This window comes from Oryzias latipes, chromosome 3, assembly GCF_002234675.1.
Source record: "Oryzias latipes chromosome 3, ASM223467v1".
Taxonomy (NCBI): Eukaryota; Metazoa; Chordata; class Actinopteri; order Beloniformes; family Adrianichthyidae; genus Oryzias; species Oryzias latipes.
In genome coordinates, this window is record NC_019861.2 from 32,317,759 (window position 1) to 32,344,873 (window position 27,115).

General features: G+C 40.1%; 1 protein-coding gene across 3 annotated transcripts; it reads right to left on the reverse strand.

Moving 5' to 3' along the window:
- Positions 1 to 8: 8 nt before the first annotated feature.
- Positions 9 to 27,079, reverse strand: LOC101170261 (aminopeptidase N). 3 transcript variants are annotated; one of them, XM_023953667.1, is made up of 21 exons: positions 26,863 to 27,079; positions 14,965 to 15,645; positions 14,737 to 14,879; positions 14,507 to 14,643; positions 12,287 to 12,413; positions 8,389 to 8,543; positions 8,074 to 8,187; positions 7,833 to 7,976; positions 7,689 to 7,754; positions 7,495 to 7,560; positions 7,236 to 7,411; positions 5,238 to 5,314; positions 5,015 to 5,148; positions 4,889 to 4,944; positions 4,665 to 4,812; positions 4,495 to 4,586; positions 4,318 to 4,428; positions 4,052 to 4,219; positions 1,039 to 1,179; positions 802 to 883; positions 9 to 716 (listed from the first exon to the last, which is right to left on the reverse strand). In XM_023953667.1, the coding sequence occupies exons 2-21, from the start codon at positions 15,564 to 15,566 to the stop codon at positions 564 to 566; spliced, it is 2,892 nt and encodes a 963-aa protein (XP_023809435.1). In that variant the 5' UTR covers positions 15,567 to 15,645; positions 26,863 to 27,079; the 3' UTR covers positions 9 to 563. The 3 variants fall into 3 exon arrangements, with proteins under 3 accessions (XP_023809435.1, XP_023809436.1, XP_004067512.1); XM_023953668.1 differs by having other exon boundaries at positions 14,965 to 15,709; XM_004067464.4 differs by lacking the exon at positions 26,863 to 27,079 and having other exon boundaries at positions 14,965 to 15,952.
- Between the last annotated feature and the right edge of the window lie 36 nt (positions 27,080 to 27,115).

Here is a 27,115-nt window from a genome sequence, read left to right on the forward strand (position 1 = left end):
AGGCTCAATGCATGGTGAAACTATTTATTTTCAAGTTCAAAGTAAAGGAGAAACAATCAGAAGATTAATAAAAATGTGCAAAAACTACAGGACCAGGCAGACGCAACCAGGAGGCTGCCTCTTAGAGGAGGGCAAATGGGTTTTTGGAGCAACAAACAAGAGGAAGCTTGTCGGAGGCCTGTAGTCGTTGCACGTTTGCAGATTGACACACACATAAAAGGCAAGCATTCCATCTTATCCACGAGTTATGAAAATGGCATGAAAGGCAGTCCGCATCCCATCACTGTTAGGGTTAATAGTCACAGAGTCACTGTTAATGCTTTCGGAAGGGGCTGCTTGAAATCCAGACCATTCCCGGATGACATGCACTGCAGACATCAAAGGAACCATACATTTAAATGTGAACAGAAAACACACAGTCTTTGTCTTTTCCTTTACACTGTAGCCGTTACAGTAACAGTCGTTGTGGAGTTTTTGTCGTTACAGTGATTGTCGCTCGTTACGAATTCCTGATGCCCCAAAAAACAAAAAAAACGGGGGGCGCCTGTTCACTTCCTGTGTTCTCATGTGGCTTCCTCCGTCAACCACTGGAGCACCTCCGCTTTGTTCTCCGTCACCCATTTGATGTTGGCGGTGGTCTTCTCTATGGCCTGCTCCAGGGCCAGCGTGGCCGAGCCAAAACCAACACGAATGTTGTCTTTTTTGAATTTCACCAGCTGTAAAGAGAGGAAAAAGCAGAACCTGAGCTGTGTCCAGGCGTCGTGCTCGCCACGGTGGACGGTAGATGTGTGGGCTGCATACCTCCTGCAACTCGAACTTTGTGGAGAATCTCTTCGTGATTCCGCCGATGAGATTGGCAAAGGAAAACGTTCCTTCCCCGTACCTGACAGAGAGAGAAAAAAGAGCTGAGGGAAGAGTTTTCTTCGTGCTTTATTGGACATGATTGGGACAAATGGCGGCTGGGAAGCTTTGAGCTTGAAAATAAAGGTGATGGATCCTTTGAGAAAGGTGGTAAGTTTGAAAGGAGAAAGCTCTTACTCATTTAAGAGGTAGCTCCATCTTTCTCTGACAAAGTTCCAAACCAGCGGCATTCCCACAACATTATTGGAGATTTCCTGGATGGTGAAAGAGGCGTCCTGCTTGCGGATCTTAGTTGGGTCCAAAGTGTACTCCAGATACCTGCCGCAAGAAATGTACTAAACAACATGCCATCTACAGTAAATCACATCACAAATCAAAACGCTTGAGATGATTTTTTTTCTTTTTGCTACGTTTGAGTGACACGGTTCAGGTTCTCACACAAGCTTGAAAAACACACAAAAAAAGGAAATCAAAGTTAATTCAGAATGCAGGTTTAAAAATTACAACCGACTTTATTCAAAACCCAAACGTACTAATTTGTCTGACTGTTTGTCGATGGTTTTAATCCTCTTTGCTGAATTTGACCCAGATCATTTCACTCCCACCACCGTGTTTGACTGTAAAATAAGATGTCCTTTTTCTGAAATGCTGTGTTGGGTTGACCCTTGATGCAATGTGGCAGACGTCTTCATCATCTGAGGTTTTAGTTAATCATGAGATGAATCTTTGTGTGTAAAGACCTTTCGCAGCCTCCCTGTTTTTGTGCAATCTTTGCACTTTTTTTTTTACCTCCGCCGTGCCATGTTTCCTGTACAGAACATTTTCGGTACAAGATGTGCCAAATTTACATAGATCTTTGATCGCCATCGTATCTTTGTTTTCATCCTATGAAGCTGGTCTTCTCCTTCTATGAAGGTTGGAACTTCGAGATTTCAAACAAGAGAGAAAAGTGTGAAAAGTGTCCATGTGTGTGGTGTAGAAAGTACAAAGTGAGAGGTTTTCCCGCCTTATAACATCTATAATCTTAGCACCTAACTTCCACAATAAACGAGGGACCACTGAACTGTCATTTTTTAGAGAAAGTCTTGGAATGTACTGGTTCAGCAACTTCGGTACTGGTCTACGACCCGAGGGTTGGAGATCACTGGGCTAGATATAACTCATGCAGTCACACTCTACCAGGGGTCACCAGGGTTCACTCCCCAAATAAATCACCAACCAAAGGACTGTCAATTTCGTTTGTATTAATCAATGTTTCAGTTTTTGCTCTTCTCTCATTTCTGCAGTTGCTTCCATAGCTTTTTTTTGTTGTCTTAAAATTGTCCAGTGATTTGTACTCTTCCTGCATATTTTATGTTTTCTGAGACCCCAGCCAGTTACAGTTGTCCTCAATCAGTCTTGTTCTGCTGAAAGTTTTTTTTCCCAAATCTGCCATTTAGAGCAGGGGTGTCAAACTCAATCGCTCGGGGGGCAAAACCCAAAACACGCTGGAGTTCGTGAGCCGCACAGGATAAACTAAACATTTAGTACAAAACCTTTTTTTAACACAAATTCAATAAAAAAATAGACTGAAAATGAATCAACTTTAACCTTAAATAACTTACATTTTTCTCTCCATAATAATATATCCTGTCAGATTAAACCTATCAAAACAGGAATACGATGCATAACAAAACAAACAAAAGATGGAAATATAAGTAAAATTGTTGCTTTTCAGCGATAAATCAAATTCGTTTTTTTATGCTCTTGTGTCATTTTATCAGAGCTGGACGTCTGGTATCATTTTGTGTTTGGTGTGACGTCCTGTGTTGTAGAGATTATCAGGATGGACTGCAGGAGACGACACCTGTCTGCTGTTTTGTTAGTCTTCATTACTGAGAAGAGCTTCTCACACAGAAACGTGCGACCAAACGTGCACATGGTTGTAGACGGAGCTGGGGCATTTCTGCAGGAATGGAGTGAATAAACTGTGCAGTCCTGCGGTGTCGTACTTTGAGCTGCTGTGTTTTTTCAGCCTGAAGGCAACCAGCTCCATCTGAACCTGCACAGGTCCAGGTTCCACATCGATGGCAAACAAGTTAAGAAACAACTCTAAATTCCTTTACTGTTCTGCAAAGTTACCGAAACACCATCTAAACTCAGCGTGCTCAGCTTCTCAGCAAAGTTTGCATTTGACGTTTGTTTCACGGTGCCGTCTTAGATTACTGTATTTTTTTCTGGACTAAAGAGCGCACCTGCATGTAAGCTGCATCTGTTCTATTTAAAAAAATACATTTAAAAAAAGATATACAAGCCGTCCTTCCTGGATAGAAAGCTCGATGGCCTTCAACTTAAAAATAGCATCGTATGAACTTCTTTGTGTGGTTTTCATGATGAAGGGGCGAAGATTTAAAAATAATTACCAGTTAGTAATTTGTCCTGAGTGTTCTTCTACCTGCTAAAGAAAAAGTAGCGTAGTCTATTCTTCTCTGCATTGACTTTTCATTTATGTTATTTTTGATTCTAATTCTGGTTAAAGCTTTCCTAGGGATGGAAGAAACATCCACAGAATAGCTGCATGGTTCAAAACCTAGGGAAAAAGTAGCGGCTTATCGGCCATAAAGTATTGGTATATTCCTTAATTACAGCCATATTGCTCCATAAATGAGACATGCGGATTTACCAGTAATGTCAGCAAACATTTATTCTGCCTCCGATCGTTTATTAAAAGCTCTGTTTTTTAGAATCAACTTTATCTCTTCTGCATCATGAGGGCCAGCGGAAGTGTTCATCAGGGCAGGTGAAGCACTGCATTATGGGATCCACAGTGAATAAGTTCCCAGTGTCATACAGTATTACGCAGCGTCATTAATAACAACTATATGAAATCATGGATAAAATTACATGGCGGGGCATGTAAAAGCCGCCATATGTGGCGACTTTACTTGGTTGTAGCCAGTAGTAAACCATTTTCTATGGGTAATGCCACACTCACTCGGTCCAGTTCTAATATATAGTCAATGGTCTGAAGTGAATCATGATGACATGGAGTATTTTGAATAATTTGGACTTTCTTCTTTATTTTTGTGGAGCATCTTGAGAAGGTGGACCAGTTTGCTTGTTCAACTCCAACAAACATGAAGTTCTCCAACCGCCCCATCCCACCACCACCCTCACACACACATACTTACCCACACACACAGAGACACACCTGTTTAGCAGCCATGGTGTTTTGCTGCAGGCTAAAGCCGACCTCAGCTTCATCGCTTCAGAAACCAGAGTGGCATTTCTGCACATCCGCCAGGTGAAGTCCCATTCCTCCACGCCACCCAGAGCCACGCCGTGGCAGTAAACCGTGCTTCTCAGGTTTGGATGGATCCTGTCACCATTGAGAGTTTTTTTTTGTCTTTTTTAATAACTAAACGGTAGAAATCGTAACCAAACCGGTGTAAAAACATGTGCAGCTATAGTACTTACGGGTTGTGAGATGGGTTTTCCATCCACTGTCTGTACCATCCTTTGATGAGCTCCCTGCAGCCCTCCACCTCCACTCTGCATGCCATCTTAACGGCGTTTATCTGATTGTACCTGATGCATCAACACAGTCAACAGTCTTCACAGTGTCTTGCTTTGACTAAAACACCAAGTTCTTACTGGTCATTGTGGTTTGCAGGAATAATGGTCCAGTTGGCTGTGAGCATCTGGAAATGCTTGAAAAGTGGCCTGACTTGTTTCCTGAGATATGCCTACAACAGAGTTACACTTATCAGTCGTTCATGAAGTCCACCAGAAGGTTTCTCCTATTGGATTGAAAATAGACAAACCTGCAGAACTCCGAAGACTTCTGTGCGATCGAACATGAGAATAAAGTAGTTGAGGTTCTCCAGTGCTGACTTCCAGGGAATGTAGTCCCTCTCTTTGGACAGATATTTGGTCGTTCTTAGGGCCAGTTTGGTACTTATTATTTTTGCTCTGAAGACCACAAACAACAAACTGGCATCCTCATCAAAGAATAAAGGAGCTTTACATTTCCATTTTGTGTCTTTACCTTGCCAGGTTAAATGCGTCGTCTATGATCTGTGCTCGGTTGATGGCTGGTAGAGCCTGAGAGACAAAATGAGGTCTACCTTCAAACTTGCACTCAAACAAAAACCATTGGATGCTGGAGTCAAACCTGATGGTTGGTGCTGAGCAGATCAATCAGACGATCCCAGTTGTCTTGATCGTAGTTGACCCTGAAGAATCCAGATACGTTGGTATTTGCGAGGACCCACTCCTGCCCTGAAACTTTCATCTGATCAACACTGGCTAAGACGAAGAGAAGAGAAGAAAATCTTTGTTTCCAATAAATTCTCCTCTAATCATAACAAAATAAGAACTCCTGGTGATGACTGTACCTGTTTTCTGAAGGAGCCAGTACTGTTTCTGCTCCACACCATTCCTCATCCATTTGACAGGAACGTACCAAATGTAACTGGACAGCATGAGTGAAATCACAGAGTTATTCCCAGTTATCACCAACTTTGAGTGGATCGTTTTTTCACAGATAATGACTCAGAAAAGCCAGTTTTCTACTTTGTGCTTTCATTTGTGTCTGGTTGGAGCAGCTGTAGGGACTGTATGTCAACTACAAACCAAAAAAGATGAAGGTGTAAGATTTTCTTTATTTTTTTACGAAATCTAAAAGTGATAAACCAAATAATCCTGTGCAGTTTTCTAATAATGATGATAATAATAATAATAATACATTTTATTTATATAGCACTTTAAAAGGCACACAAAGATGCTTTACACCACATGAGTAAAAACAGCCAAAATAAACAAGAGCGAAGAGAATACAATAGGAATAAAAACATAAAAATGACAGATTAAAGGTTCACTACAACTTTAAAAAGATGAGTTTTTAGAGATTTTTTAAACATTGGGCGGTCAGTGCAGTCTCTGAGGTGTTGGGACAGAGTGTTCCAGAGGCTGCAGCGGAGAAAGCTCCGTCTCCCCAAGTTTGATGCTTGGTCCGACAGGGGAAGAACAAGAGGTTTGCATCGGAGGAGCGCGGAGAGCGGGTTGGAGTGAGACGCTGGAACAGATCGGTGAGGTTCGCTGAGCGATGGGGAGCCAGTGAATGTTCTGGAGGATGGGGGTGATGTGTTCATGGGAATGGGTGTGTGTGAGCAGACGGGCAGCAGAGTTCTGAATGTATTGAGAGGTAAAAAAAAGGCATGAATGAGGGTTTCAGCACCAGAAAGAGAGAGGGATGAGTGAAGACGTGCAATGTTTTTCAGGTGGAAACAAGCAGACCAGGTTATTTGGTTTTTGTTCAAATGAGAAATAGGTGTGAAAGAGAATTCCAAGGTTACTAATGACTGGTGAGGGAGAAAGTGTGGTGTTGTTGAAGCAGAAAAATTGAAATGTATTTTGTCACGGTTTTGGGGGCAAATTAAGACTGACACAGTTATTATCACAGTTGAGTTTGAGAAAATTGTGTTTAAGACATCTTTTTGATGTCCGTGTTGGTGTTTATGTAGTTATTATTTGCTTACATACTATTATCACCAGAAAATGATTGCTTCTCAGTTCTGCCTTTCAGTAAAAAAAACATTGACGTAAAAAATGCTGACTATACAAGACATGATGTTCCTGTTCTGCCTGATGGAATGACCCATGTTCATGTCTGCAACCTTCAGCTTTCAATAAAAAGAGGCTCCAAGCACTGGGGTATACAGAGTTCCTCTGTGACAGCCTGCGCTGTGACAAACAGCTCTCTTTCTGTAGAAGTCTAACAACAATTCTCGTTTCCTGTGTGGTTCTTTTTTTTCTGTTAAGGAAAAGACATAACCCTGACAGTCTATTAGACAGCGGGTGAGTGTAAAGTAAATTATGGAGCTCATGGATTTGGAATGTAAAGTTGTATGTCATCAGCATAACAGTGAAGATTTAGATCATGCTGGTGGATGATGTTGCTGAGGGGATGAACAGGAGTGGACCAAGCACTGAACCTTGGGGAACACCTTGCAACAGAGGAGCAGTGGAGGATGAGCTAATTTCCTTTAATAAACTGTTAACGGTTGGTGAGGTAGGACTGAAGCCATAGACATTGACACAGCAGTAGTTCATTAGAAATTTGCCTCTGAGTTGTAGTTAGAGCTGAGTTTTCACAGCTAAAGTGGTGGGACATCAACTAAAAGGACAAAAAAATCGTTCCTCATCACGAAACTATGGAACCGAATAAGGACGGATTCAAAACAATGACCAAATATGTTCAAATATAATATAATTAGGTAGAAGGGCTGCAAAATAATAAGCATAAACATCTTACTGTTCATCTTTTTGTACATTTCATGCAAGAGGCTTTAACGGAAATCAAAAATATTCATGCAAATATATACTTTTCCTACTTGAACTGGGAAGGCCTTTCCACTATAGAGTCCGGATCCAGCAGGAAGTGCGTCTGGTTGATGTTTCCTGTGCGGGTGTCAATGGTCACCACTGGGAAGCCCATCTGGAGAGTCCAGCAGCTCATGATGTCTTTGACAGAGAGAGGAATTCCCAAACCTGGCGTCCTATCCACCGCCTGAGGAGGAAAATGGAGAACCAGAGAGGTTTGACGTGTGACAGGATGCTCATCTTAGCTCAGATGTTTGACACCAGACCAACCTGCTGGAGATGGTCCCACAGGTCTGAGTCGTCTGTGTTGCTGAAGGCAAACGTTTTGAGGTAAGACTAAAGGGGGAAAAGAATGGAAAGAGCGCAGGAGAGACTGGAATGAGCAGCTTTGTGCCTGTTAAACCTAATCAGTCAAACCAAAACCATTTAAAAACAGAGATCATGCAGCCCATAATATTACTCACGCTGAGTCCTACAACAAAGACGCGCTCAGTGAGAAATGCTGACAGCATCCTCAGCACCGCAGACCCCTAAAAAACATCAAACACGTCAATACGGGCCTGAAATGACTGAGAAATCAGAAACGCCTGGGTTAGTCAGGAGGAGACCTTGCTGTAGGAGATGGTGTCAAACATCTCATCGATCTCTGCAGGAGTATTGACCTCCTCTTCCCTCCTGGAGAGTGGGTGTGAGGAGGCCAGGGCGTCCACGGCAAACGCTCTCTGCATGTCGTTCAGAACGATGTGGTCCTTCTGAAGGCGAGCACAGAGGAAAGCCACTTTGACGGCCTGAACATCTGAGAAAACCGCGACTCCTGAAACCGTATCACCGCTGCCAGAGCAGACTCACCATGTTCCACGAGGGCTCGGCGTAGTCCACCCCGAGGTACTCCACATACGTCGCAAAGCCCTCGTTCAGCCACAAGTCGTTCCACCACCGCAGAGTCACCAAGTTTCCAAACCACTAATGAAAAGAGCAAAAACACAGAAACAGCTGAGCCATGATAAGAAATGGCAGCTCTTTCACAGAAACCGCCTCAGAGACTCATGCATGACAGCGTAAAAATAAGTCATGATCAAGGAGAAGGATTACTGGAACCACTCTGGTTCACCATGGGTAATGATATGCGCTGAAGTTGGGTTTGGGAGGAGAGCAGCAGCGTACCATGTGAGCCAGTTCGTGCGAGATGACTGTTGAAACCCTCTCCTTGTTTCCAGTGGAGGAGAGCTGGGGGTCGAAGAGCAGAGCACTCTCTCTGTACGTGACCAAACCCCAGTTCTCCATCGCTCCAGCATCGAAATCCGGCAGAGCAATTTGATCTGCAGACAGAGCGGTGACAGGCTTCAAATGACCTGTGAGAGCGGGAAACGCAACATGCACATACCTGGGTCGCCCAAAGTTCATATGAATCTATAAAATGCACACTTTATTCACATAAACATGTAAGTAAAGAAGGTTTTTGTAGCATTAACTGTGTGTGAGAACTAGACTGAGTGTGACATCACCCACAGAAAATTGCTTACTCCCAACCATTTGGAACCATTTTTTTGACAGTAAGCAGTGATTGGTCCGAGTCAATCGGAGTCCACATTTCTATGGCAACCACTCAAAGTGTGAGCTTGTTGGAGGCCACACCCCTACCACCCAAAAGCGGGCTACATTAAATCTGTCAATCAAATGTTGGACATGGAGGCCAGCAGGCACCACCCACTTCTATTAAAACATCTGATTGGCCAGTTTTGGCTCTATACAAGTCTGTGAGATTTTGGCTTCTTGGAACCAGCAAGTCCTTCCTGTTTGAAACACCAGGAGGGAGGAGTCAATCAGTCCAGTTCTCATTTATAATTGATGGCTGTGACAAACATTAAACTTGCTTGACTAAAACTGTAGAGGGCAATAAAATAACATTTATAATAAGGACCAGAACAGAAAGCATAAGGTAAAAGGAAAAAAAAACACATTTAACTTACCCGTAACACAAAATGAGAGTAATTTAGTTTTTAAAAAAAGTTGGAAAAAACAAAGACATCAGCTGTGCAGGTGAAAAACTACACAAAACTAATCTGGTGCCTTGTCTCAGCACAATCTACCAAAATCCCGCCTTAAAATTCCTCAAATATTCCAGATAGCATAAGTGATAAAATGAATTTTAAAATTATGATTTTTTTTTTAATCAGGAAAGAAACAAGCGCGGTCAAGACTGCCCTAACTCCCTTTGCACTATCGGAAAATAAATGAATAATGGAGCAGAATTTGGAGAAATGAATCAAACTCACCTGCCAAAGTTAGACCTTATTTCTCAAAGAAGCGATTCAACAAAAATGATGGAAATTGCGCCAAAAGAAACAAGAAAATAAACAGATCATGAACTCCAAGAGCACGCATGACACGCATCAGGATGGAGAGCTCACTAAAGCATTCCTGAAACCTATAAAACACGGGAACAATGAAGCAAAAACTGGAATGCTTTGCTTTTTTACTTTTTTAAATAAAACTGAAAAAGAAAACGACTTTTTGAGTGTCCTATTTTACTGCACTCCACTGATGAACACATGAGTTTGTTTGGTGATATTATGCATAATGCTCCTGTGTTTCCCAATTTAAATGATGATAAACAATTCTAATTAAGAATAAAATCTGATTTGCATCCACCGCATTGACAAAACGTCCTTGTGAAAAAAAACAGGGTAAAAAACTTGGACTTTTTAAAATAATTTATGATGTCCTGCCCTTTTAAGACAAACTGAAGCTACAAACACTTAAATTTAGGTAAATTATTCTAGTAACTGGAAATATTAAGTTTTAAAATAAGTGTGTCTTGCTTATAAACAGTGGCGGTTTTAGATATGGGCGATGTGGGCGGTCGCCCAGGGCGGCACGTCACAGGGGGCGGCATTTGCCGTGCCTGATGCGTTACACATAATGTGCTACATGCTGAATTCAAAGAGGAAGCTTTGAGCTTTTAATTTGAAATTGCTTCAGCAGCCGACACTTAATGCTTGTAATTAAACACATCAGACTATTAAGAATGTCTTCCTCCTACTTCCTCTTCACACTTATGGTGCAAAAAAAAAAAAAAAGGAATACCTCAGAGTGAAACAACGTAAAACAGGCACATGAAAAGGAATTAGGCAGAACAAACATCCGTGCTCAACCCAATTTCGAAAAAAGCAGGCAATAGAGATTATTTCCCACAATTCTTTGCTCCGACACAGCAGACCCGATGCGCACGTGACCACCGCCCTCTGCTGCAAGACGCTTGCGGCCACACCTCTTTGCGGTAGTCTTTGGAACATAAGTCAAAAAACTCGAGAGGGGAGCGTAACTCGCCGGTGGCTGAATCACACTAACAGGTGATTGTTAGATAGAAAAAGACTCCCAATCAACTCTGAGCCGCAGCTGCGCCTCCCGTCATAGAGACGGAGCCGCGTGTGTCAGAGGGAAGGGGAGGGGGAGGGGGGATGAGCGCAGACCATTTTTTATGGATTGAGTTTTTTTGGAGGATTTCTACTGTTGGTGTTGCACAAATTTAGGGAAATGCCAAATATTTTTGGAGTAATCCCACTGATGAGTTCTAAGATTTAGTCTTTAATGTTTTATAAGACCTAAACATATTAATCACAATAAGTTTTATTTTTTAGATCTAATCCCTCTGTTATGTTTCACAAAGACACACACAGGACGTCACACATTAAGAAATTATTGCTAAAAATGAAGCAGGAGTCCAGCTCTAAAAAAAATGCTCTAAAAAATGATGAAAGAGCAAAAAAATGGAATTATTTGGTATGTAATTTCTTATTAATATTTCCAGGCTTTCTTTGTTTTTTGTCCTGCAGCATGTTCATATTTGTATAATTTTGACAGAATATATTTAAATGGAGAACAAAATATTACAAGTTATTTAAGGTTTAACTTGAGTTATTCTGGATTAATGTTCCTGTTTTTATTCATATTTATGTTCAAAAAGTTCAGTGTAAAAGGTTTAAAAGTTTAGCTTAAGTGTGTAGTTCAGTAAATCTTTATCTTCTTCGGCTCAAAACCTTAAGCGTGTTTTTAACTTAGGCCCCTGTGTGACTGAGTTTGACCCCCCTGTAATACAAGTCTAGAAAAGTCATGCATTTTTTGAGTAAAATGGCTAAATAGAAGATAGGGAACACAACAGGATGTTGTCAAATTTTGTATGTGTGCGCGGGGGGGGGCGCTGGTGGGGTTACTCGCCCAGGGAGTAAGTTAGTGTAGAACCGCCACTGCTTATAAATGTTTGATATCTATAAAATAGGTCTATTTGGACCCCCCCCCCCCCCAATTATGTCCTATTTTAAAACCTACAAAATTATTTCTACACCATAACTATCTCAAACTAAGACTAGAATCACACACAAAATTTGTCTTAAAAATTATTAGTCAATTTAAACGTTCCACCATCGTTAAATCAAGCAAATCTGTTTCCTAAAACAAGTCCAGGCACGTACAAAGGATTTTAGAGGGACAGGGGCTCAAAGTCGGAAAAGGGCAGCAAAAACACATCTGAAGTTTGAAAATAAACTTCTAATAGATAACTACTCAGCTATGATACCTGTGTAGGTGCAAATAATACAATTGTCAATTTTGTTATTTAAACAAATGCAACCAAAACTTTTTCTTGTATCTGTAACAGAAATTTGTTGTACAATAAAAACAAAAATAAAATCCAGAGCGCACTAGGACACTTTTTAATATGAAGCAGGTACCCTTAGGGCCCTACGAGTGCAGGTCACCCACAAATTACACGTCTGCTTGTAAATATGAAGTAAAAAAACAACTTGTGTCATCAGAAATATTGCTGAAAGTAAGTTTTTAAACAGTTAACATAAGATTTATTGTAATTACATCTTACTGAAAAGTTAATAGGTTTGTTTTGTCTCATTTAGAGGGAAATGAGATCTTTAAGCCTAAAACTCGACAAAGAGACTCCCTGAGACTTCATGTTTATATCCTTTTTTTTTTTCCAAGATCTTGCCTGTTAGCACCGTTTAGGTTTTCTGACAGTTTCTACCAGGTTAAATTTAACCGGCGGACCCACCTAACTTGGAGAGAGGATAGGAAGTGTTGTAATACTTCTGGTAGAAGTGAAGGATGGGCTCGGTCAAGTTGAGAGCGTAGTCGCCGTGCCCCCGTTCGATGGCTTCTCTCTGAGCCCAAATTCGGACCTGCAAAAGGTTTTCAGAGTTTTGAGCAAACAGGAAGAAGAAAAGTTCTTGTTTTGGATGAATGGTCTGATGCCCCCGTCATTTGCACCCAAACAGGGGGTTGATCCCCGTGTGGGTGCGGCAGGCTTTTGGGTTGTTTGTGTCCATGGAGGGCCGTAGGGGGAAGCGGCCGCATCTTAAAGGAAGCGGGGGTGTGCCTTGCAGCTCCTCTGGAACTTCAGAATGATTGAAGTTGAACGCACTAATGGCGACCGGTTGATGCTGTTGCAAGTTGCACTTACGCTGCACTCTAGCCACTACATACATTTTGCGCATTTTCTCGGTCAGAACAGTGTCTGCCTTTCCTGATACATGCATGATGTACGTAATTCATAAGTGTTTCTTGGATTCGTCATTCATCGATGTTCGATATGCATCAAGAGTTTCGACCGACAGGTATTTACCCAAATTCGGATTTTTGCCGTTACGCAGAATTACACAGTTTACACGCATTTTACATAGTTTATACGAAACTGTGCATTATTTTTGCGAGATGCATACGCAAATTTTCCACGACCGTTCCACGTTTGTCTAATAGAATTTTCACAGCGATGTATAGCTTTAATATCGCATATACGGTCAATATGTCAAATTCAAATTGCGTAATTGACGCATAAATCACTAACGAATTGCATATACAGTAATCCCTCGCTATAACACGGTTTACTTTTCACGGTTTCGCTACTTCACGGATTTGCATGGTGCATTGTGTTCTGCATTCTGATTGGCTAAAAAGTCACTCCGCTTCTTCTCTACCTGTGCGTCAATAACGTTGCAGTTTAACATGTACACGTAGGTAAAACAGCTTGCCAAATTTACAACAGATATGTGCAAATCATCTTGCAATTTCGAGTTTCTCTATAACCCATGGAAAAAAGAGCGACAACAACAAGAACTGTCAATCACTATGTTCTTCTCCCGAACAAACACACCTGCACCGCGGTCTTCAAAGGTAGAAAACACTGCAGAGTGGAGTCAGGATGCAGCGGATCAGACTGAAGAGCAGTGAAATACACCTGAGTCACTATTTGTCCCACCGTACTTTGTATTTTTTTAATAATCATTTTAAATTTTCTCCCGTTTAATCCAATTACTCTCAGGTCGCGGTGGGCGGGGCTAATCTCCGCGATTTGAAGCCTTCTGTTCACATTGATAATTAAAATTCTTATTTGACAGTACAGTACAGAAGTTGTTTGTTGAAAAAGCGTTTCAAAGTACTTTTATTTGTGAAACAAATGCTTGAGCCTGTAAAATGGTTTGTTCTTTCTTTTCAATGTATAATAGAGTTTTTAATTGTATAATATTTGTTAATAAAAAAAATGGTTTCTACCTCACGGATTTTGCCTATCACAGGTTCTTTTTGGAACGTAACCCCCGCGAAAAACAAGGGTTTACTGTAAACCGCTCAATCTTGCACGATTCATGGTCTAAGTTGGCTTATGTGTTCTTTGCGTTCCTTATTCATACTTCTTCCATGGTTTTAATGTGGTTTTTTGTGATGCATCTGTGAAAATTTAACCTAAAGACTACAACTTTTCTCACTTTCTACACGTATGTTCACATGTGACCAATATTCATCCGTGCAATATGAGCAAAAACAACATAATGACTGTGTGACACAGCCCTTAGTAATGTGCAAATGCTGGACCTTTACTGACCACGTGCACAAATGCTGCATGCACGTAGTGTGCAGGTGATCCGTAGGTGCCTATTGGACGCTTACAGGATTTCCAGACAAACTTCGCTCTGATTGCCCATTTTCCCCATTTCCAGAAGTCAGGCTGTACGCAAGGAGCATGTACTTATCACTTGAACAGCACTAGTCCCTTGCACATTGCACTAGGTTCAAAGGGTGAAAAAAGTGATAAATCTGTACAACCTGCCGACGTTTCACTTACTTCATTTACCCTTACTTGTTGAGTAAGCGTTCACTACGACCTGCGACCCATAGAAAAAACTTGCAGAAAGCCTTTATCCACCCATAAAGGCAGTTGTGAATAAGACTTTAATAACTGTGTACATTTTGAAACAATGAATATATGGAAACTTCTCACCAACAAATTACTTTGGTTGAGATAATTGTAGGAAAAATCGGTGACGATGAACGCCAGCAGGTACGTGGACATTCTCTTGGTGGGTTCAAACGCAGTAACTCTGACAGGCTTGTTGTCAATGAGAGTGTCTCCAGAGTCTGGAAGAAAAAAAAACAGAGGAAGCCGTTAAAAGCTGATTTTACTGTCACCAGGTCTCTGCAGAGCGTGCTTTCCTTTGGTGTAGGACTTACATATTTGCTTGCCATTGGAAAGAGCTGTGGTGTCTCTGCTGTGGATGATGGTGACATTGAAGATGGCTTTCATTGCTGGTTCATCGAAGCAGGGAAAAGCTTTCCTGGCGTACGTCGCCTGCATCTGAGAGGTGGCAATGACTCTGAAACGGCACAAAACAGCGTTCAACCTGAGGGATTACCGCGAAGCAGCACTTCTCACCGTCAGACTGAAGAACGTGCGCTTACTTCTTCACACCGTTCACTGCATATTCACTCCTGTAGAATCCCTTCAGGTCGTCAGCCAGCTCCCCTCCAAATTCAGTCTGAAGGATGTAGGACGCTCCCGCGGTCAGTCTGCCGCGCAGCTGGACAACCAGAAACTCTGTCCTCACCACGAGCCAAGTCCTCTGGATGTCAGGAACAGCGGCTCCGTCCAGGCTGCTCAGTTCAGCGTGGTGTCCACGGATGCTGGTGAGGTTAAGCTTGTGGCAGTGGATGACGATGAGGTCTGTGGCCCTTAAACACCTGAAGACCACAGCCGAACGCCCCGTGAAGGTGTAAACGCCATCAGCGTTGGGCTCCAGCTGAGGCCACAGTGTGACGTTATAGGAGACCGGGATGAGGGAAGTTGGAAGTCTGTAGTGATCCCACGGGTCTTTAGGGATGAAGGGGATTGTGGGGGGCACAGGCGTGCTGGTGTCTGACACCTCCCCTCCATTGTTACCCAAGTTCTTGGCCTTTTCGTTGTTGTAGGCGATGGATAGAGCCACTATTGTAACCAGTGCAGTTGCTGCCAGCGCAAGAATGGCGAGGCCGACATTTTTACTGACATAGTAGACTTTCCCCATGAGTAACTCGGGAGGTTAGAGCTGGGGGGGGTCTCTGTTTGTTTCCGTAAAGCCAGGTTCTTCTCAGTGAACGTCTGAGCTAATAACGTGACACAAAAAATGTTTTTCTTACAACATCCAGTGCAAAGATCTCAGTCGTGTTCCTGCATAAACAAATCAATCCCTCATTTTCAGAAACAGTCACACGAGCCTCTTTATGCAACGTTTTGCAGGTTTTACCACAGAAGAAAACAGAAGCAGCAGCAGCAGCAGCCTTAACTTGTGTTAAATTCTCCATAAAATTCCAGAAAGATTTTTTTTTCAGAACTACGGTGGCCCTTAAGTGCAAATCACACCAACAAATCACTTAACACAAAATTTAATTAAAGATAACAACAGCAATAAGAAAAAGCAAGACAAATAATAATATATATATATATATATATATATATATATATATATATATATATATATATATATATACGTTTTAGAAATAAAAAAAAATCCAGACACCAAAACACATTCCCAAAAAAATGAAAGAAAAAATAAATGAAAACAAAAGTTGTTCACTTTTCTGCATGTCCCTTCAGAGTCGCCACAGTGAATGAGCTTTCACTGATTTGCACAGGTGATCTGTAGAGAGTTTATATGCCAGATGCCCTTCCTGACATGTATTTTATAAGTTATTACAGGACTTCCCTTACTGGATGCTGATGATACCCAGTATCACTTCATGTAAATAGTACCTCCCAAAGTACCTATCCTGTTAGGATTTCTGTAAAACATTTCAGAAAACAAAAGTAACTTCCAGAAATGTTAAATGAAACAAAGGACAAGGTACTGTGGGACTTTGCGTCCCACAGTATTTTGGGTGTTGATGTTTGTCCATCATTTCAACCAAAACTTATTTGGCATAAAGTGATATATATCATCATCCAATCAGTGATGTCCCATAGTAGCCTAGCTTTCCCGGGTTTTGATTTTGTGTCATTTTTTAACATTTAATTCTGGAAATTAATTTTGTTTTCTTTAAGGTCTCTAGAATTTTGCTTAGATTTCTTAAATAAAGTGTTTTTTTTTGTTTGGCTTTTATAACAGTCATTATGTCATTATGTCATTATTTTATAACTGTCATTATTATGAGTGATTTGTTTGTGATTTCCACTTCAGGGCCACCATACATAACACCAAAAATAAATATATAAAAATAAACTGATTATTATCATTCTGACTGTTATAAGCAAGCAATACACCACTGAACTTATTTTTAAATTTTCAAAACAAAACAAAACAGTAAAAAGACAAGTGTCAAGCTTTTCAGGTGTAAAACCTGTTCAAACACAGAAGTACCCAATTTCTCCACATTACACCAATCAGTGCAATAAAGGTGACAAATTATAGAAAGAAAAGTGCTAAAAGAAGAGATTGTATAGTAAAGTTGACTTTGCTGTTTCTAATATTTTAAGGACAACATGCATTTGCAGGATAAGCCGTGGAGGATTTGACCAAATGCTTTTACTAAAACCAAACAGAGTTTTTCTCTTGTTTTGAGCTTCAGAACAGCCACATGGGGTTTAGATAGAACATAAATTGTATTCTGTTTTTAATAAAATACTGTTCTGACCAATTACAGTCCTTTTATACAATTGTTTTAAGTATTTGGGGGAAGTAGCGGAACAACCCAAATTCCAGCATTTGTACATTTTTGTTTCTATTATCCAATTTCCACTAACTGCGACTCAAAATCGTGGTAATTTTGACCCAACTTGGAGTAAAACCCCATTCAACTGGATAGTGACCCAACCATGTTGGGTTCAAACTGCCTAGTGTTGGGTCAGACGATATTCTGCCCAGAACAAGTGCTAGAGAGTAGTTTGGGTTGTTTTTAACCCAGTTTTTTTAGGGTTAATCCATTGACTGTATCTGACAACTGGAATGAGTGACCCCCTCCACCCTTCACATTTCAAACAGGAAGTACTGTCCACTAGGTTCCAAGAAGCCAAAATCCCAAAGACTTCCATATAGAAATGAACAGCCATTACTGATTCTATCAGAATTACCAGTCTTGCTCTGATACTTTTTCTAACATGTTTCTGCTAATCTTAATGTTTTCCAATGTTTTTTTTGTCTGTATTGCAAGTTATTCAAGTTAAAAACTGGCCAATGAAGTGCCTGGATAAAAATAGGTGGTGCCTGCTGGCCCCCTATCCAACGTTGAAAAAATTTAATTGACAGATTTCAAGCAGCCCACTTTCACGAAGAAGGGGTGTGGACGTCCAATAAGCTCACTACTAACCAGTGAGATTGGTTGTCATAGAAACAATGACTCAGACTGTTTTCGATCGGTGATGTCACACAGAGTCCAGTTCTCAGATACGGGCAATGGATGCAACATGAGAATTGTTTAAAGTAAGCCATTCCACTACGATCACCAATCTTAAGGTCAACAGGGATGTCAAAAAAAGGCCACAAAGAGGACATTACAAGAATATCCGTCTTCAAATTATCAACATTTGGGAACTATGAAGGCAACTATCGCAGAATAGTAGCTGAGGTTTGCGCCAAAAATCAATTCCAATAGAATCCAGAGTGAAAAGCATGAAGACAGCCTCCGCAAATGTTTCCACGACTGCCTTTTACTCAACTCAACTCAACTCAACTTTATTTATAAAGCACTTTAAACAGAACAAGGTTCACCAAAGTGCTGAACAATACAAAAATTAATAAAAGCACATAAAAATATAAAGCATAAAACACATAAAATAGGTCCGGATCCCAACTCAGTTAAAAGCCAAAGTGAAAAAATATGTTTTAAGAGCAGATTTAAAAATACTGAGTGAGTTTATCTGTCTGAGGTACAGGGGCAATTCGTTCCAGATTTTTGGTCCGAAGACTGAGAAGGCTCGGTCACCTCTCAGTTTTCTCCTGGTCTTCGAGACGACCAGCTGTGTCTGATTTGTTGACCTAAGGGAGCGGGGGGGATTGTACACCTGAATCAGGTCAGACAAATATTTTGGGGCGAGTCCATGGAGACATTTAAAAACAAATAGGAGAATTTTAAAATCAATGCGTAAGCGAACTGGGAGCCAGTGAAGAGATGCTAAAATGGGAGTGATATGTTCTTGTTTCCGTGTACCAGTTAGAAGACGGGCAGCTGCATTTTGGACTAACTGCAAACGAGCAAGTAATTTCTGGGAAAGCCCAACATAGAGAGCATTACAGTAGTCCAAACGTGTTGAAATAAAAGCATGGATTAAAATCTCAAAGTCATGGCGGGAGAGGAGAGGTTTAACCTTGGCCAGTTGTCTCAGGTGAAAAAAACTGGATTTCACCACTAAGTTTATATGAGCATTAAAAGTTAAATTGCTATCCAGTTTCACACCTAGACTTGTTGCTGTCTGTTTCAGGTGATCATTTAAAACGCCTAAGTCGACATGTGCCTTAGAGACATCACTTGGACCAAATAGCAGAACCTCTGTTTTTTCCTGGTTTAAGTGCAGGAAGTTACATGACATCCATGTCTTAATGTCATCAAGACATTCTAGTAACTGGTGAGCAGAATATGCTTCTTCCTGTTTTAACGGTATGTAAATCTGACTGTCGTCAGCATAGAGGTGGAATGAAATCCCGTGTTTGCGGAGAATAGACCCAAGTGGAAGCAGGTACAATGAAAAAAGAAGAGGCCCCAGAACAGAGCCCTGAGGTACACCACATGTGAAAGTTGCTCTACGGGATTCTGCACGTCCAAGACGGACACAGAAGCTCCTCTCATTTAAATAAGATCTGAACCATTCTAAAGCACTACCTCGAAGACCCACCCAGCTTTCCAGGCGAGACAAAAGGATTTGGTGGTCAACTGTGTCGAAGGCAGCTGCCAGATCGAGCAGAACCAAAACAACATGGTGACCGGCATCCGTTGCTAGAAAAATGTCATTTGAAACCCTCAATAGCGCAGACTCGGTACTGTGACGGGGTTTAAATCCTGACTGAAACACCTCAAGGATGCTGTTCTCCTCTAAAAACGTTGTTAACTGGCAGTACACAATTTTCTCCAAAACCTTCGAAAGGAAGGGGAGCTTAGAAATTGGTCTAAAGTTTGACAAAATGGAGGAGTCCAGGCCAGGCTTTTTAATAAGTGGTGTTACTACTGCATGTTTGAAGCACGAAGGCACACTCCCATGAATTAAACTGCCGTTAATTAAATCGAGAACATAGGGAGCCAGAGTGGGAAACACTTCTTTAAAAAGACGAGGTGGAACTGGATCATTGGGAGATCCTGATGGCTTCATCTGACTAATTAATTTTTCCAAGTAAGACAGACTGACATGCTCAAACCGGTGGAGAACAGTAGAACATGAGGTGGAGACGGAGTGACTGAAAGAGGGGGGGCTAATGAGGGTCCTAATGTTCTTGATTTTATCAATAAAAAAGGTCATAAACATCTCACAAACCTCAGTTGAGTTCTCAAGAGAGACCGGTTGTGGAACATTTAAAACAGAGTTAATGGTTTTAAATAAAACCCGAGGATTGTGCTGGTTGCTTGCAATGATGTCTGAAAAATGTTTAGTTTTAGCAGCATTTAGCATTTAGCACATTTACTATTAATCAGCACAAGCAGAGATGATAGTTTCTGTCCACAACAACAGTGCTGCATACTCAGAGTGTGCAAAAGCTGCAGAGAACAGTGTAATGTATTTCTGCTATGATAACATCTCTTAATGGAGGTAATAGAGAGGAATTTCATCCACTTCCCTCTGGGAATAAAAAGGCACATCGGATTGGATGCTCTCTCTCTCAGTGCAGAAAGAGAAGAGCGAAGCAGTGGAGGTCTTGCAGTAAGCCTGGATCTGAACCCTGTAATCCAAAGTGGGAACACCTATCAAATCGCGGGTTTATGCAAGACGGTTTGCAGAATTTAAAGGTGGGGAAAATGGATCAAACTGCCTGCGATCTTGACCAAATCCTCATGTAAACATATCTTGGGTATAGCTTTTTTAGCCAGAGGCACCAACTGGTGACCAGCTATGCACACTTTTCTCCCTCATCACCAACAGTCCTACTTATGTAAGGGATAAGGCACTACGATGCGTCCATTATCACAAATTAACGCACTTTGCCGAAGCAACAAGCAACTGCTTAGTGTTGGGCGGTTCAGGCTCAGGCGTTGTCCGTTCATTTCTGATAATGGACACATCGTTGGGCATTAATAGATCCCTACACTTTTTATTTTCTCTCTATTTTTCTGCTGCATCCCAGTCATCAAAATGATCATATTAACCAAACAGGCTAAAGTAAGTAAGTAAGGTTTTTCACCGGTCTTGCTGTTGTGACAAACTGTAGAATAAAGTATGAGAACCTATGTTTTTGTTTTTGTTTAAAAAATCTTAATATTTTAAATTAAAACTGGAGTTTAGGCCAGCACAGTCATTTATATAAGGTTGAACGGAACTTCTTTTTTAGGTGTGGTATATCACTTTTCATTTCACAACCAATGGAGTATTCATGGTATAAAAACGGTAATTTCTAAAATATCATGTAGTGGCATCGGGGGGGGGGGGGGACTGCTGGCAAAAGATTCAGCTGTTTGACATTGGCAAAGATTCAGATAGTATTGATGTGTGCAACCCTCCCGCTCATTTTACAAATGCATGTTCCTTAAAAAATATGGCACAATTTATAAGAAAAATAAGATTTTATGCTCAGTATCATTATTCCAGCAAAGACATAGTATGCAGAGACACAATTTACCTTCTTTATTGAGCATAGATTGGATAGATTTCTTTTACCATTTCCTGTAACAAAGTCATGCAAAATCAGTCAACAGTCGGTACAGGGGCTGTTTTACAGAGCATGGGTTACTGAATGTTAAATATGCCTTAGATTAAAGCAAATTGAAATGTTCTCATCACATCAGATGGTTAGTAGAAGAGAGGGATGTTGGGTCAAGAGTGTTACCTTAGCAAGAAAAAGAAGGTGCACAGAAAGACAGAGCCAACTCTAAGATATGAAAATCAAGTTATTTTTGCTGTAACAGCAGCTATTCAGTTGCAATTTAACAGAATATTATAATATATTTTCTGTGCCAATTTCTGCAGAAATTGGCACAGAAAATCATTTCTAACTGTACATAACGGTGCTCTGTGACCTGTGTGAGCACAGCCAGCAGCTACAGTTGGAGACGTCTTCACCACTTTTTTTTTTGTTTGTTAAATGACATCACCCATTTACAAAAACAACAACATTTTATGAAGACTATTTTTGTTTTCTCTTAATAAAAACGTGAGAGATTTATAATAAAGGGACATTTACATATATTTATCAAATGAAAATTGTTCAAATGCAATGCATCGTGGTCTGTATTCGCCAATCGTCTGAGCATCGATGCACTCTAGATTTTTGCAGAGACTTCTGGGTAATTTCCTGGGGCACTAGACTTTCCAATTGTAGATTCTGACACCCCCCAAAAAGTTGGCAAATGTCCTATATAGAGCATTAGAGAGACTAGTGAGAGAATTCAGCCACAACCTAAAGCTTCGCAAAGATTTCCCAGGGCACTGGATTTTGGTAATTGGAGTTTCGGATACCCCAAAAAAATGATGGATGCCTTATATAACATATTAAATTCATATATTAAATGAATAGATCCTTGTTTTTTTAATCCTGTGGATTAAATTTACTGTTCTTTTCATGAGGCACAACAGCAGAGGGATATATGGTTTAAAAATATACGGCTAAACATGAAATCTCAGGCTTTCTTTCCAACTGTTATCGTTTTCCCTTTCCTTATCTTAAAGAAAGTATTTTATTACAAAAAAAGGTTGATCCTTTTATTAGCACTGATTTGTATGTATTGGTTCGAGTTTCAAATGTTACCATGAAAGAGTCAGAAGTGCCTGGTTTTTATTTGTATTTAAATAAATGAAGCCTTCAATTATATGTACTTTTAGGGAGTCTATTCCCATTGTGCTGCCATTCTAAACGAAAGAAAACATGCGAAACCTAATTTAAATGTATCTTTTAATTGTTTCTCTACAATGTTTTTTTTCTTGATCATAAAACTTGATAAAGAAAAAATGACAAAAATATAAACCCCATGAAATATAAAAGGAGACTTCTGTAAATGATGGTTCACAATGACAGTGATGGAGCACATCCTGTTAGCAGTGGACAGAAATGTTTACTGGCTTTTCCCACAACAACATTTCCGACACCATAACTCTGTGCGGTCTCTGCAGATGTTTGTGTTTTCGCTTCAAGTCCATAATTTTGGCTTTTTTGTTCTTTTTTTGTGTTGTTTTTGCAGGGTGGAACAAAAGGAAGACGATCTGAAGAATGCCTGCACATCTAAAGACAGACTTTCTAAAAGAGGAATAAACCGGCCGTAAACACCAAACTGTAAAACTGCGACTTGATTCAAGAACTTGGTCTTGTTTTCTACCTTTCAAGAAAAATTATTTTTAAACAAATCTTAGTTTTACTTGAATTTGTTATTCTTAAAATAGGATGTTGTGTATTTGATTGTTGATCATGAATAATCATATTGCTGTGTTTGCATATGGCTTCCGTTTTAGTAGTCATTCTGTCGCCTAGCATCTTAGGTTGAGCAATTTGTCAAATCTGGTGGGTCCAACGTTTTTTTTGTTGCTATTTGTTCACATTTGGATGCATAAAAAACTGTGAAACTCTCCGATCATCTTTTGATCTATTTTAAGAGGAGCTCCAATGGTCTTTTAGTTATAATTTTGCTATTTTAGCCCAAATAAAATAAAACTGTGTGATTTTCTAGGACATAATTTCTGTAGAGCGGCAGTAGTTCATCAGAAATTTGTCTCTGAGTTGTGGGCGGGACCGTTGGTCAGGAGCAACCCCGCCCCCCTTTCCCATCCACGTTCCTGAGAGCTCTCCGTTTACACGCTCTCCCGCTAGCTTACAGCCCCTCAAACCCCCAACCTAGCATTACCCAGATGTTAGCTCGGACGAGAAAAACGAAGACGTCTGCAAGTGGATGTATCCGAGTGGAGCGAAGCCCGGAGCTTGTGCTATTTTCCACGTCACAAATACGATCTTTTTTAAACCGCAATGTTTTCATCTACTCTTGATTCACAATTTGAATAAAGAAATACTCAAAAATACAACTTTTAGATTAAATTTCTTTCTATACATGTCCACCATCTTCAGAAAAATACCTCAACATGTTAAAATCCCCAAAAACAGCACTTCAATCAGATGGGGGTTTTTTTTTCCTCTGCATTCCTTTCTGCAGTACTAATGCAGCCACAGAAAACTCCAGTAAAAATGTTTGGGTTTTGGTTTTTCTAAGTTCTTTTGACAGTTTTATAGAAGTGTTTACCTTTTTGTCTAACAGGATTTAGGAGCTCCTCAGGCTCACTCCTGATACACATCTATGACTTCAGAGGACACCTTAGTAATTTACACTCATTTCCTAGACTCGGTCTTGTCCAACATGAATTCCATCTTGTTAACCTTTAAGACCTAAAGGGTTAATTATTCACAGTTGACCCCGTGATAAAGCTCTTGAAACAGACTCGACCACATGAGTAATACCTGGAGCCACAGACGCGCTCACGCCCAGTTGGGTCATGTGAGCTCCAACATCTGGAAGTGATGCATTTGAATGTGATCATCTGTGTTTTCCATCTGCGATTGTGCTCCTTCCACGATTCATAATAATCTGTTTCTCATGCAGCCACAAAGTTCAGAGATTGTTCAAAAATAAACTACAGATGGATTTTACACATTTATTTCTTCAGATAAGCTCAAGATAACATAAACTCTATGCATTCTGCTTTTTTTAATTACTTATTTGTCCTGTTAATTAATTTTAGTCACATTAGAATTTTATTCCACTTTATCGGAAATGGTTCAGTTTTATTGATTAGGCTTATGAAATGTCTTGTTTGACTTTCATAAAGTAACAAAGTAACTTTTGAACGATTCCACGTACATTCTATGTCTTGCTTATGTATTGGATTGTAAACAAGTCGGTATGGATTAGGTCAGTGATTGTTGTGTTAGCAGAAAATGCTTTTAAATTAATGACCAAATACTTTTCTTTCACATTAAAAACCCGTATTTACTAGCGATATGTATTTAAATCTGATGATTTGTTGTTCATTCATCACAACGGTAAAGGAGCAGCTTTTCTTTCATGTCTCCTGAAATGATGGAAGAATGTTTTCTGAGGCTAATCCATAAATATTCTATTTAGTTACTTATAAATAATCTGCACTTGATCTAAACAGAACAAGATTATGCCAACTACGCAAAAAATTATACATTAAAAGATAGAACTCAATAGGGATAGGATTATATAAATGTACTTTCTCCCTTCTGAGAAACAAATTAAACTCTACTCACCAGAGGCGCCCGCCTCTGGTGGTAGGCGGGCGCCTGTGTTTGGCAGCGGAGCCGCCACCAGTGTGTGAATGTGTGTGTGAATGTGTGTGTGACTGGGTGAATGGGTCTGTGACTGTAAAGCGCTTTGTCCTTGTAGGAAGAAAGGCGCTATATAAGTATACCCCATATTGATATAAATGTTTATTAAATCTAGTGCCACGTGTGTTTGCTGGCTGCAGAACTGTAAATACAGTAAAGAGGACGGCTATATCTTTGTTTCTTTAATTTCTAATTAATGCATTACTTCATTTTCGAAGTAGTTTTGCTGTATCTGTGTGTTATTTACTATTCCATTATTTTTTTATAAATATAATCTAAGTCATCTTTGCACCCTAAACTACATTTTAATGTTAGTCTATTAAAAATCTACAGTTGATCATAGTTTCCTTTAATAAATTAAGTTAAACTTTAGACAATCGAACAAAACAAGCTTTGACTTGTGGCTAATGATGCTTTTGGATTGTTTAATGTTTTTTTTCTGTTGCTTATATTTCTGGTTTTGGCTACATTTTGATTATTCCTATTGTTACTATTATTTGGTAATGACAGAAGTGGACCATAAGTTTCAACAGTTCGTATCTGGAATTTGATGTTTGCTTCTTCAGTTTATTCAACATTTTCTTCAGTTTTTTTCAAAGCAAAAAGATTAAAAGGTAAAACTTTCACTATTTATTTTTACATAATTAACTGACGTGTGTTAATGGGCGAAGGTGGAAACCTAAACCACCTACTGGATCAATAGTTGGGAAAAAAAAAAAAAAAATGCCGTTTAACATTATTTTTGACAGTTTAAAGCTCCACCATAAACAATATTATGTCCCTTTTTTCATTTCATTCATGATTTTTCTTTTACAACCGAGCCTCCACAAGGGTTTAGACTAAAGAAATCCAAACTGAAAGCAGTCTAAGATAGTTTAGAAACATCTATTTTTGGAAAGAATTTGTTCCAGATTGTCTGAGTGTTCTCTAATGTGCTTTTGGCACAGAATGAGACGCGGACGTAAAAAAAAAAAAAAAAAAAACCAGGAGAACTCCCAGGCTTCTTTGACTGTCCCCTGAGAATTTCATTCAGTTTGTTTCTAGCTACGTAGGAGGTAACGTTGCGGTTCAGAGTGTCAGGTTCTTGTGGTTTCTTTGTTTTAGGCTTCCAGTTGCACGCAGGAAACTTTTCGGTTCTGTAAAGCAACTTCCAACTAATCTCCTTGTACACGATTCAGAGGAGCTTTCAGAGGAGAATCGTGTTTTCATGCAACAATAATCACCTTATGAGTCACACATTTGTCATAGTAGGACAGTTGTTTCGTTCAGTGCAAGTGGAAAGTAGGAGCTCAGCACAACCGTTTGAACCGAACCTTTGTTGTGCAGAGGTTTCTCTGAAAAATTCTGCATTTCCAATAATTCCGCTAATTTTCCTTAAATTCTAAGATTGACTCAACATCTCTGCATCTGTCAGCTTGTTTCTGAACCCATGAAACTTTTCTCCCAAACACAGACAAGTAAGCAGTTAGATATGCAGAAAACCCGACGGTGAATTCAGAAAACATGTTTCTCCCACAACGAGGCTTTAAAATCTTGTTTTTAGCTCATGCAGATTCAGAATTTTGAAGGGAAGAAATTGATTTTTTATCTTTTCTGATGAAGACTTTGCTTATTCAACGTAAGTGAAGGCTTCTGGAGGTAAATCATCTGTTTTTAAGAAACCAACTTTGATGTCATTTGTAAACTTGTGCTGAACATCAGGAAATCATTTACTGCACAAAAAACATGTTTACCACATGGCGGCAGCTATAAAAAAAAATTTTTTTCTTTTTTTAAAAAAAGGCGCCCCTGGCAGTGAAAGCAGGCACAGCTTAAGTGAATCCAAGTGTGTTGCATGAATTTCCAGCAGAAGTGTACGTACCGGTCTCAGAAAGCCTGAAACATGGGAGCGGAGCTGCAGAGATCCCTGCCTGATGTGAGCCCTTCGCATCTGTGAGGCTGGGAGTGGGAGTGGGAGGTGAGGAGCGCTCGCAGGTTTTCCTGGGAACTCAGGGGAGGGAACAACTTCCTCAGTTGAGAAAAAAAAAAAAATAGATCCCTAAATTAGCGGCAAGAGGGACCAAAAGAATGCGGCTGGATCAACAAGACTAAAAAACTTCATTGGGGTTGAGCAA

Excerpts from the sequence above, each read along its gene's own strand:
- LOC101170261 (XM_023953667.1), bottom strand. The coding sequence starts at position 15,566 with ATGGGGAAAGTCTACTATGTCAGTAAAAATGTCGGCCTCGCCATTCTT. Across the intron at positions 12,414-14,506 it reads TCAACCAAAGTAATTTGTTG|GTCCGAATTTGGGCTCAGAG; the intron begins GTGAGAAGTTTC and ends AACCTTTTGCAG. Across the intron at positions 4,587-4,664 it reads AAGTCTTCGGAGTTCTGCAG|GCATATCTCAGGAAACAAGT; the intron begins GTTTGTCTATTT and ends ACTCTGTTGTAG.